This window comes from Clarias gariepinus, chromosome 28 (assembly GCF_024256425.1).
Source record: "Clarias gariepinus isolate MV-2021 ecotype Netherlands chromosome 28, CGAR_prim_01v2, whole genome shotgun sequence".
Classification (NCBI taxonomy): domain Eukaryota; kingdom Metazoa; phylum Chordata; class Actinopteri; order Siluriformes; family Clariidae; genus Clarias; species Clarias gariepinus.
Genome location: NC_071127.1, coordinates 8,890,154 through 8,908,208, shown reverse-complemented (window position 1 = coordinate 8,908,208; position 18,055 = coordinate 8,890,154). Strand labels below are relative to the sequence as shown.

Below are 18,055 nucleotides of genomic sequence, written 5' to 3'. Positions count from 1 at the left end.
ACTACAGTGCGCAATTTGTTAATCAAACATTTTTTGTATATTTAACTATTATGATGATGGTGCGTCCTAAAACAAAGACACAACCACTCCAGCATTTGGCGACAAATATTGCGACTGGCTTTTGACATTGGATTGTAAAATCTGTGCTTTTTTGGGGTGTGTGTGTGTGTGTGAGGGGGGGGGGCGTCTATTGATCTGAAATAAGATCAGATGCCGGTAGGAGATTTATTATCCAAGTAGGATGGACAGAGAGAACGAAAGAGAGAGAGAGAGAGAGAGAGAGAGACAGAGAGAGAGAGCACTTAAAGTAATGGAGGTTCAATATCTTGGCCCCTGGTGGGAGCTCTACTGCCAAGCCATTAGATAACTGTATGTGCATATGTGTGTGTGTGAGTTTTTATTAAATGCTCTACGCCACACATGCTGTTAACTCCAGTGTAAAGTAAGTGTGGATTAGTGCGCTCCGGAGGTTCTCTAAAGATCAGCCTGACCGTGATACGGTGCAGCCGCCGAAACTGATGGCGTGAACGACGTGAACGTGTTACTGCTGCTGAGTGACCGCGCTCGGAGGAGTCACAAAACATACACACACACTAAGTTCACGGGATTCTTATTCCGCACTTCTTCTCCTCTAATGGTCACATTAACTTGCAGAACATGGTGCTGTGCGGAAGAAGAAATCCTCTACAGGGAGGGAGAGAAGAAAATAAAATACCTTTTTAAATCAGTGTCACGCTCCTGACCTCCTCTACTCTGCACAGCGCATGTAAAATGATATCAGTGAATACAATGTGCCTTAGAAGAGAGCCTCTTCTTTCTGCTTGTGGGATTTTTATCATATAGATATTGTAGGGGAAAAAAAGGTCACACAGACGACTGGAATCGAAGTGACTGGACTGTCAATAAGGTGGTGATTAATTTTCTAACAGTAGTCCCGGCTTTAAGGCAAATCACAGCTTTATTATTATGCACATGTCTAATATACAGTACCATCATCTCTCTATTAACAAATTATACAAAATATTGCTTGCTCAGTAAATAGATTTTTTTTATTCTTAAAAGGTAAAGACGGTACTCTGGGGAGGCTCTCTTAACATTCATGAGAGCTTCTTTCTGCTAGGCGAGAGACCGAGAACTTTTCGAAAATCTGATAAACTCTAGGTTTTTTTATTTTAATATTAGATTCAATAGAAATACTGGTCAGGGGTCCGTTTTATAGCGTTTATAAAAATGCTATAACATAAGGGATAACAGGAACTTGTGTTGCAGATGTCCCAGAACGTCGCACACAGAGATGGGAATCGAACCCGGACCCTGGAGGTGCAAGGCGACAGTGCTAAGCACTACACCAACGTGCCGCCTGGTAATTAAGACATACTGTAGATAGATAAAACTACAAAGTGTTCTTTCATTTATAAAAAAAATATCTATAATATTAGGGGCAGCATCGAAAAAGGCGTAAGTACAGTAGGCGTACCTGGAGGTAACCCACCAAGCACGGGTTGAACATGCAACCTCAATGCACACAAACTGTGAGTTGGGAATCGAACCTGCACCCTGGAGGTGCGAGGCGACAGTGCTAACCACTAAGCCGCCGTGCCGCCATAGTCTGTTCAGTATAATCTCATTTGAAGCGCTGTTGATCAGGAGTCCTATAAACAGTACGGGATTCAGATTAAATAAATGAGCCAGGGGAACAAGGGGAACAGGAAGCAAACAAGATGGGATTATATAATTTATCATCATTCTACAATAAAAGAAAAAAGGGAAGACCATTTAATGGCCCGAGTTTAATGATTAAACAGTACAGTACGTGCTTTTTTTTTTTCCTCTCTCTTTTCAAATGGCTATAACTCAGACTGAGTTATAAGTGAGTCAGACGCAGCAGTCTCAGAGTGTTTAAGAACATGGACCTGAGAAGAAAGACAGCTCCATGCAGTACCTCTGAACTATAAATGAGATGAAAGCGGTTGGAGAAAACGGATAAAAGGAAACGAGTAGGAGTAGGAGTAGGAGAGGGTTATGATGGTTCTACAGTTGCTGGAAAGTCTTTAATGTTAGAGAGGTGACACAGTAATGGAGGAAGAGTGAGATGAGTAAGACCAGAGAGAAAAGGATGGGTTCAATTAGAGGAGGGGGGAGGGGGGGTGGAAAGAGAAAAAAACAAACAAACCAGTGGACCGAGTTTAGACAGGTCTGTCGGCCTCAGAGACAATGACGCAGACGGCGGAGATAAATAAATGCTCCGTCCCTCCTCCGAATCCCTCTAACACACACAGACACACAATTACAGCTGAGCGGAATAAGGACATAAACACTATAAAGTAGGGGACGACAGACAACAAGGCAACAGGGACATGATGTGAATAAATCATTTAACAGGGTGGAATGAAGCAGACTAAACGGAAAAGAGAGAGAGAGAGAGAGAGAGGGGGAGAGAGGGAGAGAGAGAAAGAGAGAGAGAGAGAGAGAGAGAGAGAGGGAGAGAGAGAGAGAGAGAGAGGGAGAGAGAGAGAGAGAAAGAGAGAGAGAGAGAGGGAGAGAGAGAGAGAGAGGAAGAGAGAGAGAGAGAGAGAGAGAGAGGGAGAGAGAGAGAGAGAGAGGAAGAGAGAGAGAGAGAGAGAGAGAAAGAGAGAGAGAGAGAGAGAGAGAGAGAGGACAGACTCTACTGTATATTAGACCATCATAACACATTCATAAGCATTATAGGAATCCTTAATCAGAAATAATCCTGGCTCTCTAAGGCTTCAGTTGATATGAATGTTTTATGCAGCTTTATGACTACGAGGAAGGGAACTGTGGGGAAACGGATTAATTATTCATTATGTCTGAGATGGTTATGTAGGAACTGTTGTTGGTGTCATTTTCATGCTTATGGGAAAAGGTATCAGTCTTCATCAGCGGCACAATTACAGATTTATGATATTTTCAACCCGGGCTATAACAAACTCTACAGACAATGAATATGATAATATCGCACGAGAGTGCTGTTGTGGTAAATATCAGCACTCTGGCTCGTTCCATGTGCCTACGATATCCAGCACGACCTTGAATGTGATATTGCTTCCATACAACGGTTTTACAAACACTATGTGTTATCAGAAATTAGAATTCGTTTCCTTATTCAACTAGTTAATTTGATCGACCAACACATATCCATCTGCGACTGGCGGAGCTGGTGACTGACGGTTAGTGTCATTGTACAAATCCATTTCCACCCAGATTTGTGCAATTTACCGTAATTATAACCTGTGATATGAAGTGATACTGTATATATATAGTTAGGTTCTCCAGTGCTGTTATCTTCTATTATCAGCACTCGCATCCAATCAGATTGCTTGATCGGAACTAACTGTTGTTACTTTAGTTACCAACACTGTTACAGTATAATGCAAAGGAAGAACAATGCAAAGTTCATTGTTTGCACATGAACGAGAGTTTGAAATTCAAACCAGCAACCCTGGAGGTTCAAAGTGGTATTGCTAACCCCTACACCACTGTGCCATACTGTATATGATAAGTAAATAAGTTAATGAGCGTTTTTATATTTAGACATACTTGATTCACATTTTCAAACTGTGCTTATATTGTAGTACTGTATATACAGTATATACTGTAGTTTCACATATTGAGGAATTATTATGGATGGGTAAAACGACTCCACTTAAGCATTTAAGATAACTGCCATCAAATCTACGCCAAGTTCATCTAAAAGCCAGTCGTGCTACTGTACATAAAAACCTGTAATGCCAGCTCACACAGTTTGACATTTTTTTCTAAATCATGCAGCATTATTTATATTTTTTTAAATAAATGATATAAAAATGCTAATAAACGATTTCTGGAATTATTATTAATTGTGATCTACATACTGTATATGATCAGCCTTGTTATACAGTCAAAGTAACTACAGCACCCAAAATCTCGCATTCAAAAAAATGTCTAGACTCTGCTGACATTTATATTCTTTCCTGTTCATGGTCATGAAATAGGTTGCCATTTTCAGAACAAGTCTGTCGATCCTACTGACACACACAAACCAAATACATTTTTCCTCCTCCACTTTATATCCACACACAAACGGCAGTTTCTGAAGCACTTACAGATCATTAAAACACCTCGGGGGACTGCACCCTACACCCTACACACCATTACTCTCCTGTCCTGGTGCGGTTATTACTGCCTGTCTGGTCCCAGCTGAGGGGGAACCAGGACGATATCGGACGGCAGTATTGGATTATTCTCTGGTTAAATATACCCGAAAATGGATCTGCGGTGCGAGCGAGCGGGCGGATCGAGACGGCTAAAGATAACAAGGCACGCAATATAAATCGAGCAGAAAGAGACGTGGAGGGGAAAATAAAAAGAGCTCGGAGTCATTTACATTGATTTGTTGTGCAAACGATTTTATCCCAAGTGACTCGAGTCACCGCACTTACCACCGATTCGAGAAGGGGCATCATAAAAAAGAGCTCTTTTAATTTTTGCAAAAGCCTGTCATGTAAACAATGTGTATTCGTTTTAGGAATCTTTAACTTTTCAGTAACAGTACAAGTTAAAAGTTTGGACACACCAACTGCACCATGATAAAGCTGTCTCTCATGGAGACAATCCCAGGAAAGCAGGACCAAGACCTACCTCCACTGCAGAGGAGAAGTTCATTTTCTTACCAGCCTCAAAAAGTACCAATCAACAACCTGCACCTCCGAGTTGCAGACACATCTCAATGTCAATTGTTTAAAGAAGATTATTGCATATTTTCACACCTTTAGGATGGTTTTCCAGTGTAGACAGAAATTAAAACCATGAAGTACGAAAGTGCGTCCAAACTTTGGACTGGTAGTGTAGGTGATTATGTAATGTCTGAACTGAGCGTCTTCGTCTCCTCGTTCTGTGTCAAGTTGAAACGACTGTTTTTTATGAGTCTAGCTTTCAGGAGTAGATTTCCCTCCGAGTTCACTTGAATCGCCATCTTCAAATAATTTAATCCTCCTTGACTGTTTATACAAATGGTCACGGCGTCAAAAAGTGCAAGTGTTTAGATAACCTCAGGATCCCGAAATAGAGCTTTAACAGTCAGGGGTTACGGTCCTTCCTCCAGGGTTAGACAGTGGCTCTTGAATACTTCAGGAATTTGACCTCACAGCGTCCAGGTCACTTGTGCAGACCTACCATTGGAGATAAGCATCTGTCTTGGATCATAGGTACATTTCTGACATTTCCATCCAAATGGTTCACACATGTTACATGGATTTTGCAAAAGTTATTTGACTAAGATCCAAAAACAAAAAAGGGAGAGGTAATGTTATTGTGCAAGATGATAAAGGACATGTGGTTAGTAAAAGCTTGCAGGTGTTTTATTACAAAAAGATAGGCGTACTACTTAGCTTGGACTGTACATTGGTAACAATAAGAATAATAGACATAAGACTTCACATGCAGTACTATTTGGTAGCATTGATATATACAGAGCGCATATGCTGGGGCCTTGCTTTAACTATTTTTTGGGGTGTTAAGATCTTGGGGATGATGGGAGAGTTGAACCACTCTGAAAAGTCTTTAGGTCAGGTTCCCAGTTCATGTGTGAAAACAACTCCTCGTGCTCCCAGGACCACTCTCACAATTTGATCGCTTTATGCGTCTCCCTTCCTACCTTTTTCCCTTGCTCCAAAGTCCAATCCTTATGCGCCCTATGTTTATGCCCCCTTTTTTATGAGTCTCACTATAATAAGTGGTTTCTGTTTAAAACATATGTGAATGTCGAAATAGCAATAACGGTTAACAGTTTACACTGTCTAGTTTTTAAATAATAGGATCAGACCTACGGTTAGGGTTAGGGTTATCGGATACCTGCCCTTCACGCGTACTATATAGTGCATGCTGTATTTATCAGTACATGCAGTTTTAATTCCCCCTGTGACTTTCAGGTTTTGTAAAAATACACCGGAATAAATTCGCACCGCTTAGTGGAAATGTCACAAAACTGCATATTCATTACAACTTTGGACATGACTTTCTCCTGCTCATTTGATTGACGCAATTCTCAGGAGACCCCATTAGCAAATCAAATTGCACATTTTCGCTTTTTGTTTTACACACGTCAGTCGTTAGTAACCCAGTGTTGCCATTACTGTTGAACATTCGGCGGTGAAGAAATCAGTTGAAGTCATCAGAGTGCCAGCCAAATTACACAGTCACACGGAGATAACTTTCATCGCCCAAATCGTACAGGTCTAACTTTGATAATTCGTCAAATTTGTCGACCTCGGCCTAATATATATATATATATATATATATATATATATATATATATATATATATATATATATATATATTCCACCCTTATTGGCAGATTTCATGAGATGGAATCCGCACAAGTGCATCATCATCATCATCAGAACGCAGTCGTGTTTCAGCACTGGGCTGCCATCTGTCTTAACAGAATAATGACCCTGAGAAAATGGAGCATTCCACAGACATCAAGGCCTGACGACAAGCCGCTCGGCTCCAGAGACGGAGACTTGAGTTCTTTTAAAATGCATAATGGGAAATTCAACATCTTTAAAAAGAAAAAAATATGGATGTGATTTATGTGTTTAAACCATGATGTGGTCAGTAAGTCGGGAAACATTAGATGAGTAAGCAGCTGTTGTGCAGATGTGTGAGAATCTTTCCTGCTCGTTTCTAACAATTCGCATATACAGTATAGAGCGAACTCTTATACTGATGTCTTTTTCAATTCTCACTGGTTGCCTCGGTTATACCTTGTCAAAGGATTGCAAGGATCGCTGAGCGCTTCCAGTATTGCCCATGCAGCTAAGAGCTTGCTGGAATGCCCATGAGTGGCGGACCTAGAAAAGTAAGTGCTGCAAAAAGCAAAGAAGAAGAAAAAAAAGAGAAAAGGAAAGGAAATTCCACAACCCGGATCCTTCCACGGTTTCTATCTCTCGTAGATGAAAGCGTTTTCATCTCAGGGTCAACTTTTGAAGGACTTTGTTGACCGGAACAGCTATTTTTTGCAAGGGAAGCTAAAAGATGGTGGTCAGCTTTGTGGCGTGGCTCTCAGAATCAATTAGTGTAAAAGGAAATCTGCACAGTAAATTCAGTGTGTGACTATGGAGCAGAGCCCAGAAGCCCCTGAGAAACTCTGAGTCAATCTTTAAAACATTCCCAATAGCAATTCCACAAACAGGCTGCAAAGCTGTAATGCCCAAAGAACAACCAGGAGGACACAAGTGCAAGTCACACAAGGACACAAATCCTTGGATGCCCTGATCAAGTTGATTTACAAGATTTACAATTACAACTTAATTCACACTCAAGATTCAGCATATAATGAATTTCATTTGTTTTTTTATGCTAAAAAGAATAAAGTTACCCGTAGACTTTGACATATTAACTTTAACTTAATAGATGTCTCGGAGTCTGTGTGCATGGAGTTTGCATGTTCTCCCCATGCTTGGTGGGTTTCTTCCAACAGCCCAAGGACATGCAGATTAGGCTAATTGGTGTTACCAAATTGCCCATAGTGTGTCCGACTACAGAGGTCCACCATATTTGTAAAATGGGAATAAATACAATGGTCACCATTGGCCTCCACGGTCCCTAACTGGACTGCAGAGGTTCCTGGATGGATTTAAGTATGTACAGTATGTATCTATGGATGGTTGGTTGGATGGATGGATACTGTAGGTGGTTGGATAGCTAGCTGGCTAGTTGGATAGATGTATGAATGTATGTATATATGTATGTATGTATGTGCACCACCAGTCAAAACTTTTGGACACACTTTCTAACTCCATAGACTTTCCTGATTTTTTTGAGATGTGGCATAAGGTATTGGACCGCTGATCAGAGGTCCCATGTTCAATCCCTAGCACTGCCACTGTTCGAGCTAGGCCCTTAGCCCTCCCTTGAGCTAGGCCCAAAATTTTCAAATGTAGAATGAAATAAAAATGTAAGTCGCTTTGGATACAGTCATCTGCCAAATGCCGTAAATTTAAATGCATTTATGCTCTGTAAAGCCTTTATAACGGCTCTAATCTGAGGTGCTGTTTGTTAATTGGTGATTTCGGAGGCTGGTGACTCTAAATGAGCTTTAGAGGTACATTTTGGTCTTGCTTTCCAAGGAAGGTCTTCATGAGAGACAGTTTCATCCTGGTGCTTGATGGGTTTTTACAAATGTACTTGACAATAACATAACAATATTGACAATAAAACTTTTTTTTTTTCACATAACCCAGTTAGGAAGCTGAGGTCAGAGTGCAGGATCATCAAGGATACAGTGTCCCTGGAGCAGATAGGTTTAAGGGTCTTGGCCAAGGGCTCAACAATGGCAACTTGGTGGTGCAGGGACTTGAACCCGAGACTTCCAATCATTAACCCAGAGCCTTAACCATTTGATCCACCACTATCCCAAAACTGAAAAAATCTAGTATTGTTCTAGAATGTAAAAAATAAATTGTGCCCAAACTTTTGCATGTTTGTATATATTTACAGTATGTATGTATAGCTGGATGTTTGGTTGGACAGATGAATGGATGGTGGGATGGATGCATTAAAAATCACAAATCCCACGCAATGCCATGCCTACTCAAGCTCGCCAAAATGTTCTTCTTTTATATAATGTGCTGACACGTACATGTGCACACGTCTAACTGTACTAATGAGTTACTAATTTAAGGTCATGAAACTGTAACATGTGCACAGAATTTAGGCTAATGTACTGCAGTTATCTCTATTTCGAGTTGACGAATTAATTACATTTCACCAACATTTTGGTTCATTTCATACCTTCTAATAACGACAGCATGCACATGATTGGTCGGATAAGCTGACTGGGCGCTCGTCTTCAAGCAAGAGCAGTCGATTTAATTCAGTCCTTGAGCAATGCTGTTTTTTTTTTTGTTTGTTTTTTTAAGTGGCTTTTGCTCAAAGTGCTTTCAGACAAGAAGCTTTAACTTAAGGTCAGAAACTGAATCGTGTCTCTGTTCTCTAGAAACTCTGTCCCACGCAACTGTCTGAGAAGCCCTTCATTTCGCAGTTTTCGTCTGCGGTCTGAATATTGATGGGAAATTTTCTGTAATAAATCTTCATCGGCCATGCCTTAAATGTGAGATCAGGTTCTAGGGTGCTAGACACTAGTCTCGGGAAAACCACAGACGCTAATGTTCTCCTTCATTTTCTCCACAAAGACACCTTTAACTATAAAATAACTTCCACAAATCATTGAAAACCCTGGCTCTGCTCCTGGGACCTCTGGACTGCACTGTGAGAACCACAGTATATTTATACTCTAGGTCAGGCAGGGAGCACCTTCAAGGTAGATTTACTGCACGCACTGGCTTTAATGTTCAAGGGCAAGGATGGACCCAGCAGAGACCTAAAGTATTCGCAATGTTAGTGAACACAACTTAAAACAGTGAGTTTATATTCCATATAAGAAGTTTATCCATGGACATGTTTTGAGAATGACACAAAAAAGAATTTTCACAAAGTCTACTGTATACGTACAAGCATTTCATCTCATACAGTAAGTGCCAAGATGTAAAGATTTAATATTTGCGGCATTGACCCTCCTTTTTCAAGACCTCTGCAATTCGCCCTGGCGTGCTGTCAATCAACTTCTGTCAATCATCATCCTGACTGATGGCAGCCCATTCTTGCATAATCAATGCTTGGAGTTTGTCAGAATGTGTGGGGTTGTGTTTGTTGACCCACCTGAAAATACAATGAGATTAAGATCTGGGAAGTCTCTTGGCCATGGACCATGTTTTGTTTCCAGGGATGCTTAGTTGTCACTTTGGCCTCATGGCGAGGAGCTCCATCATGCTGGAAAAGGCATTAGTCGTCACCAAACTGTTTGTGGATGGTTGAGAGAAGTTACTCTCTGAGGATGTTTTTATACCATTCTTTAATCATGGCTATGTTCTTAGTCAAAATTGTGAGTGAGCCCACTTTCTTGGCTGAGAAGCGACCCCACACCTGAATGGTTTTAGGATGCTTTACTGTTGGCATCATGATTCATGTGTGGGAATGCATCCCAGCCAAGAAAGTGGGCTCACTCACAATTTTGACTAAGAACATAGCCATGAATAAAGAATGGTACAAAAACATCAACAAATTCTGACAAGTTCTCCAAGCATTGATTACGCAAGAATGGGCTGCCATCAATTCTGTAGCCCAGAACTTGATTGACAGCACGCCAGAGTGAATTGCAGAGATCTTGAAAAAGAAGTGTCAACGTTGAAAATATTGACTCTTTGCATAAACTTAGTGGAATTGTCAATAAAAGCCTTTGACACCTATGCAATGCTTGTGATTATACTTTAGTAACATCTGACAAAAAGATCCAAAAGCACTAAAACAGCAGACTTTGTAAAAAAATGAATAGTTGTGTCATTCTCAAAACATTTGGCCACGGCTGTCGTAAATTAGCATTAGCGGAATTTTATACAAAAGCTTTACTCTACACTGAAACAAATGTACCATTGTTCCCATACAATGTTCTAGTACAACTGTCACTAGTGATTAGCTGGTCCAGATCGTTAACAAACACACACAAGCTGAGCAACCAAGCATCATTGTAACTCTCCTGTTCATGTCCTACTTTTTTCTCTATGGAAAATGCTGAGTGAGTGGCAGCGTTGGTCATGTCAGCATGTGGCATGCAGATGTGTTTGCACATGCAGCTGGAGGGAGGACGCGGTGTTACAGCATGCGGTGAGGAAAAAACATGGTTTTGTAGTCTCTCGCTGCGTTCCTTCCCTGTGCGCTCTCATAATCTGTCATTCTTCATCATGTTCTCTCCGTTGGGTTCTAAATCATAGTGATGCAAATAAAACACACTACACAAAGAATAAACATCATTTAAGGTAAATGAGGTTTATAGACGATCCCGAAGGGAGGTGTAAATCTTGAATGACTAGTAATGAGGTTTCGGAAAAAAAATGTGTAATAAAACAATAGGCAATTCTAAAAACTTTTTAATGCATGTTTTAATAAGCCAGTCCATGGGACTCTGAGACAAACATGGCACGAGGGTTACAAGCTAATTTCATTTGATTTGATTTGATTGGCTCTGATTTAACTGAGAAAAGTTAATAATCATGAAATAATTTAAATCCCATCACAATCATTTTTAAGTAGCACAGAAACGAGCTTGCAAATTGTTAACTAATTGACTTTTGAATATGAAGTCGTTCCAGCAGCTTAGTGCTCCAGGGTTGGAGGTCCAAATCCTCTCCCCGGTCTATGTGCACGGAGTTTGCTTGAGTTGTACCCCAGCTTGTGCTCTTAGTTCCCTAGGACAAGCTCAAGGCCCCCCACAAACTACACAAGATAAGCTGTAAAGATAATACTTGGATGGATAAAGTAATTACACCTTCTACAGCCTCAGGAGCACTTTTCACCCAAACACATCATAAGGATTTTGATTTGTGATTTTTATTTAAATTTGATAGTAAGGTGGCTTAGTGGTTAGCAAAAATCGATTCAGGTATGTATTGCGATTCCTTCATAAATCACCACAACCGATTTTTTTTATATACATAAATGTAGAATTTATATATGTTTAAGGTGGTAAAATATGGCAGCTCTCTATAAACCTGCAGGTGTGCGAGCTGTAAACTATTCATACATCATTCACAAATTATTTGCCAGGTTTGTTTAGAATTGTAACAAAATCTGGAAAAAACTAACAAACAAAAAATATCAAATTGGAACACAAATTAAATCTGCGCCTAGGTATCGTGATAATATCTTATCGGGAGGTACCTAGTGATTTTCGGCCCTAATGGTGTTGAAATAAGAAATTTCCCCAGTAAACAAGCTGGTTAGGACATATTATATTTATGAGTTTTGGTTTTATATTTATGGCGGCAACTCGAGTACTGAAGATCTCACAGCCGTGCTATATCCAGCAATATGCAGTACCACAACCTTGAGTGTCATATTGCTTTTTTTTCCCCCCGAATTATTTTTCCTGAATTTATTCTTAATTTAGTCGTGTCCAATTCCTCCCCGTCACTAGGGGGCTCCACATTAAGGCTACTACTACCGCTCAGCCGAGAGGGCCGAAGACTATCACGTGTTTCCTCCGAATCAGGTGACGCCAGCCGACCGCATCTTTTCGAACTGCTCGCTCACGCACTGTCGGGGTGGCGTCGGCGTAACACACTCGGAGGACAGCGCTATTCGCTTCTTGCGCTTGCGTGAGCTCACAGACGCCCCTGATTGGCTGTAAAGTCGTGATTAATGTGGGAGTACCTCTCATCCCGAGAGAGAGCTCGGCCAATCAGCTCTCTCTAGACCTCCGGCTGCCAGAGGTTACAGCATCACCTGGGAACCGAACCAGCGATCTCCGGATGATAGGGTGAGCACTTTACCGATATCCTTCTGCGCCTGAAAAAACTAACTAACCGCAACTGGCGGAGCTGGCGACAGAGTTAGTGTCATTAACAGGAGTGAACAGGGGTTTTAAATTTCTATCTATACTATGCCGCCAAAGTCTCAGGAAAGTAACCCATGGAGATGACGGAAATTGTAAGTTTCTCTTTATATTTCCACTTATACCACTTTAGAATATTAAGTACGTTAACTGACGGCTTCCAGGGTTGAATTCCAAATGGAAAGCGAAAACAGATGATGAAAGTGCCTCCATGCCTGGTGTTTTTGGCAGGCAAGTAGAGACCTATTTTCACCCATGCTGTGATCGACAGTTAGAATAGTGTAAATAACGATCATAGAACACCTGGGACGTGGTAGTTAAACATCTTAGCTGTGTTACCGACTATTATCACCACTCGTGGAATGTCTCTCATCCAATCAGATCGCTCGGTTGGAACTAACCACTGTACTGTATAATTATGTATGCGTGTTTGGTCAAATAAACCAAATGGAACGGGGTTTAATATAAAAACAGCAATATCATGCTTGTTCGACCATGTAATGCTCATGGTTATGAGACTCGGCCCAAGTGTACCGTCTCTAAGAAGGAATGACGATAATACATCAAAGTAAATGATTGATATAGAAACAGTTCTGATTGTAAGTAAGGCTAATATTTCTGAAGACATGATGATGATGATGATGATGATGATGCACCATGTCGGTGAAATCAATCATATCCCATGTGAGCCCAGGGTCAGTAGGTACCATATATCAAGCTTTTATACACTGGTGTTAATATTTTGGAGAATCTACAATATACAATACGGTGCTGTAACAAAAAATGGCCAGGAGCATAGAAACTGGGAATATGAAAGGGGAAAAGGGGGTTTAACTACAGCGAGTCTGCAAATGCTTGGGAAACTCACTGGCAGGCTGACATTATCAATCTTCTCATGATATTTATGAGCACCTGCTGTGGAAATGCAGATGTGTTAGCATTACCGGAGCGGACTGTAAAATATCTCTTCTTTCACTTCGCAATGCGTAAAGTCATGCAGATGCAGGGTGAGAGCTTCGGTTAATGTTCACACCAGAATGAGGGGAAGAAAAAACTCTTAGTGAGTTTAAACATGGTGTTGTTGTCGGTGCCAGATGTGCTGCTTTGAGTGGTTGGCTGATCTTCTGGGATTTTCACAAACAACACTTCTCATCTTTTTTTTCATAAGGATGAAATCATCCAGGCCTTGTTTTCCAGAGAGATCAGAGAGAAACGGAAAAGCTGCAGTAACCACTCTTTACATCAGTGGTGATCAGAAAAGCAAGTCAAAAATGCAGAATACATCAAACCCTTGGGTTATAACGAATGAAGACCCATACAGTACACTCTACGCAAGGAATGTAAAGCTACACCTGGGTACAGGCTCTCGGGAAACCCAACGGTTAAGAAACAGAAAAAGCCGAAATGATGCTTTCCTACTGTAATCTTCAACAATTTTTTTTTTTGCCATTTTAGACCTGACATGCATTGGTTAGACATAAATAGACATTTATTTATTTTCTACGCAGATTCAGGGACTGACCATGAAAAGTGCGGTCCCACATCATCTTGGTGACCATGTTCCCAGGAGGTTTCTGTCCTGACTGCTGGTCCATCGTTTCGTTCAGGGCTTGAGCGTAGAGCAGCACGCCGTCATGGAAACCTCCGGCTATCAGGTTCATCTGAGAAAAAAAAGAAAAAAGAAAAAAGAGAGTGTCAATGTCTGTGTGTGTGCGTGTGTGTGTTTGTCTGAGAGAGAGAGAGAAAGTGCAAGGATAGTCAATAGCTTCAACCTGACTGTGGACGTGTCTGTGTGAGAGTGTGTGTGAGTGTGTACATTATCAATATATATATTGTATATAATGTGTTGGTAAGTCATTTTGCCATTTCTGAGTTGGATTACATGCAACAATGATGATGCTCTCAGATACGCTAGGCTAAGGCTACACTCACATTACCAGCCTAAAGGGGCTCAAATCAGATTTTTGTATTTTATTTTTTTATCCACTATGACACAAACCTGATGTTCTGTGCATCCCAGATCCTAGGATACATATCTGATACGTGGTCATGTGACTTGAATGAGAATTCAGTGCTAGCATTAAATGACAGCATGGTGGCTCAGTGGTCAGCACTGTCGCCTTGCACCTCCAGGTTGTGGGTTCGATTCCTGCTTCGGGTCTGTATGGACATGTTCTCGTCATACTTGGTGGATTTTTTTCCAGTTTCCTCCCACAGTCCAAAGGCATGCTAACTAGCAATTTCCAAACTGTCTGAATGTGAATGCCGGAGGTCCCATCACGGTTACACAAATAAACCTAGAGTTTCCATTTTAATGTGGGTCAAATGTCACGTATGTGTAAAAGCACCATATACGTGGAGTGGTACAAGATAAAAGATTTACAATCTGAAACATCAAACTTTGACTATTTCTAGAGAGCCTGCCATGTTAATAGTTCACGCGTCTCAGAACGTATTTGTCCACCAAACATGTCCAGCCTGTACACACTGTATAAATACCTAATATTATTAGGTACTAGGTGAAGTATACAGTTCGCTATTTATACTCTTTTCTCACCACTCTCGGATTGTCTCCTGCCACAATCGCTTTTGATCATCTCTTCCCCTTGGCTGATTGGGTGATTACATAAACGCTCCAGCGCTCTCGTTCCCCCGTGTCAACACATTTGTTTCCATTCTTAATCGCTACTGATGAATGAGAAAAATATGAAAGAGATGACAGGGCCCTGAAGGAAAACACACAACGCACAGAGCTATTACTCAACTCCAAGTGGCCTGGGAACGCCAAACTCAACAGCGACCTACTCAAGCTGGGGGAAAATAAAACACCTGCCCACTGATTGTTCCAGCAGCCGAAAACTCCGGGAAGGTCCGAATCTCCTCGGTTTAATTCCTAGTTGCTAAAAGGTGCCAGGCACTCATCAGACATTTGTTGTTTATTTATCTAAGCAACAACTAGAATGAGCTGAACATCCACACATGGGTTCCAGCAGGAGGGCGCGAGCAGGAGGGTGCAGGGGTTCCAGAGCACAGAATCTTTTATTCATTTTCCAGCTCACACAAGCACAGACAGATGCACAGGCACACACACACACACACACACACACACACACACACACACACACACGCACCTTTTTTTTCCTGAAGAAGTGTGTAAATCTGAACGCTGATAAAATTAAGGGAACAAATAGTCCCGGATTGACTTGAACGTTTATACATATGAGGGTCATTCAGGTCAAACCGGGACTAAGCAGTATTTTGTGCTGTGTGTGTATACACACATAAACATAAGTATTTGCCCCTTCCTGATTATTATTATTATTTTTTTTTTATTAATTTTCAAGCTTCATCAAACAATCAAACAATTTTTAATATTATACAAGAAAAAAATACAGAATGTAGTTTTTTACTGATGATTTCATTTATTAAGGGAAAAAGCTGTCCAAACCTAACTAATTTAATTATAAGGATCATGAATATACTGATTACTGCCAAACATGTCGAATCAAGAAATCTCTTAAATAAAGTTTAAAAAGCCACACGATCTAAGGAAAAAATAAAAAATAAATAAAATAAAAAAAGTAATTCAAGTAAAATGTAAAAAAAAAAAATCCAGTTAAATCAGGACTAAGCAGTACTTTAATCTCTATATAAGCAGTACTTTAATATATATATAGTACAGGCCAAAAGTTTGGACACACCTTCTCATCTATCTGTCAATGTGTTTTCTTTATTTTCATGACCGTTACATTGGGAGATTCTCACTGAAGGCATCAAAACCATGAATGAACACATGTGGAGTTATGTACTTAACAAAAAAAGGTATCCACCGTCACCGGACCTGAACCCACCCGAGATGGTTTGGGGTGAGCTGGACCGCAGAGTGAAGGCAAAGGGGCCAACAAGTGCTAAACACCTCTGGGAACTCCTTCAAGACTGTTGGAAACCATTTCAGGTGACTAGCTCTTAAAGCTCATCGAGAGAATTCCAAGAGTGTGCAAAGCAGTAATCAGAGCAAAGGGTGGCTATTTTGAAGAAACTAGAATATAAAACATGTTTTCAGTTATTTCACCTTTTTTTTGTTAATGGTTCATGGTTCTGATGACTTCAGTGAGAATCTACCAATGGAAATGGTCATGAAAATAAAGAAAACACATTAGTTGAGTGAACGTGTGTCCAAACTTTTGGCCTATACTCTACACACACACACACACACACACAAATACATACACACACATCCTCATAAGTATTTGCACCTCCATGCTTTTTATTTTTTGCTCAATCGTCAAGCTTAAACGATCATTAAACAATTTTTAATATTACACAAAAATGACCCAGATGTCAGAAAACTACTTTTTTCCTACTATTTTTTTGTACGTATAATTTAATTTACTAAGGGAAAAGGCTGTCCAAACCTACCTAATTTAATTTAAAGAATCCTGAATGAATGTCCTGATTACTGCCAGACCAATCGAATCAAGAAATCATTTAAAATAGAGCTCGTCTGACAGAGTGAAGATCTCAAAAAGCCACATGATCTAAGGAAATACAAGAACAAATAATAATAAGAAGAAGAAGAAGAAAAAAAATAAGCAATTGATACAGTATGCAACACCCTGAAAAGGGTTATAAAGCCATTTCTACTGTCCAGTTATCACAAATGCTTGATTATTTTTAGGTATAGGCATATTGTTCCCTTAATAAATGGAATTATAATTTTAATAAAAAAAAATGCTTTCTGTATTCACTCAGGTTATCTTTGTGTAATATTTAAAGTTTTTTGATAATCTGAATTATTTAAGTGTAACAAAAAAAAAAATGGGGCAAATACTTTTTCGTGATTTAAAACACTAAACATGAGAAAAAAAAATTGATACCACTGATTGAATTGTCAATTGATCAGAGTAATACAGACTGCACCATAAATGAAAGGGCTGGATTAACATGTTCCCTGCTCTAATACATTATTGTTTCTATAGTAACAGCTCACACACGGGGTTCTGTACGGTGGACGCGGCACATAATCTAAGGGCTAATAATAAACATCTCAGACTCGAGCCACAGAAGAGCGCGGTCCATTGTGTGACCTAAAGCTAGCGATATTTTTTGTTTGTGAATTAAATAACAGATTCCTCAGACTTGGATCACATACGCTACACGTCCAAAAGTATGTGCACACCCGACCGCACAATCCGTATGTGGTTCCTCCTCCAACTGTTGGATGAACTGGTCCCTGTTGGTGTTCACCGCTCATTTTTTTTCTTCCACATATATAATACTGGGGTGTAATTAATTAGGAGTGACACTCTTAACAACTATTGCTATTTTAACAGTCACCTTTAATACACGATCTTGTTCAGTATCACACTGTTCCACTCCTAATCTGTGTTTGGTGTTTTCCTCCGGGTGAGATACAGTATGAACGCGGGACTAAGTTTAGCATCGGCGGCTGCTGCGCGACTCCAGGTGGAAGCAGCGAATTGACGGTTCTATGTCTTGACAGAACAAGCAGTGGAATGTAAAGAGGAGAGGGGGAAGAGAACAAGGCACTTCCAAAAAAGAGCAACTGAAAGGATAGATAGAGGAAAAGGGAAAAAAAACGGATGG

The 18,055-nt window shown here is 40.3% G+C and overlaps 1 protein-coding gene across 1 annotated transcript in view; it reads right to left on the bottom strand.

Annotated features, from left to right (window-relative positions):
- Positions 1-18,055, bottom strand: part of npr1a (natriuretic peptide receptor 1a) — a 103,471-nt gene that overhangs the window by 42,140 nt on the left and 43,276 nt on the right. The window contains exon 5 of the mRNA XM_053490098.1: positions 13,971-14,109. Within this exon, the coding sequence (XP_053346073.1) occupies positions 13,971-14,109 (139 nt within the window). The remainder of the gene's footprint in view (positions 1-13,970; positions 14,110-18,055) is intronic.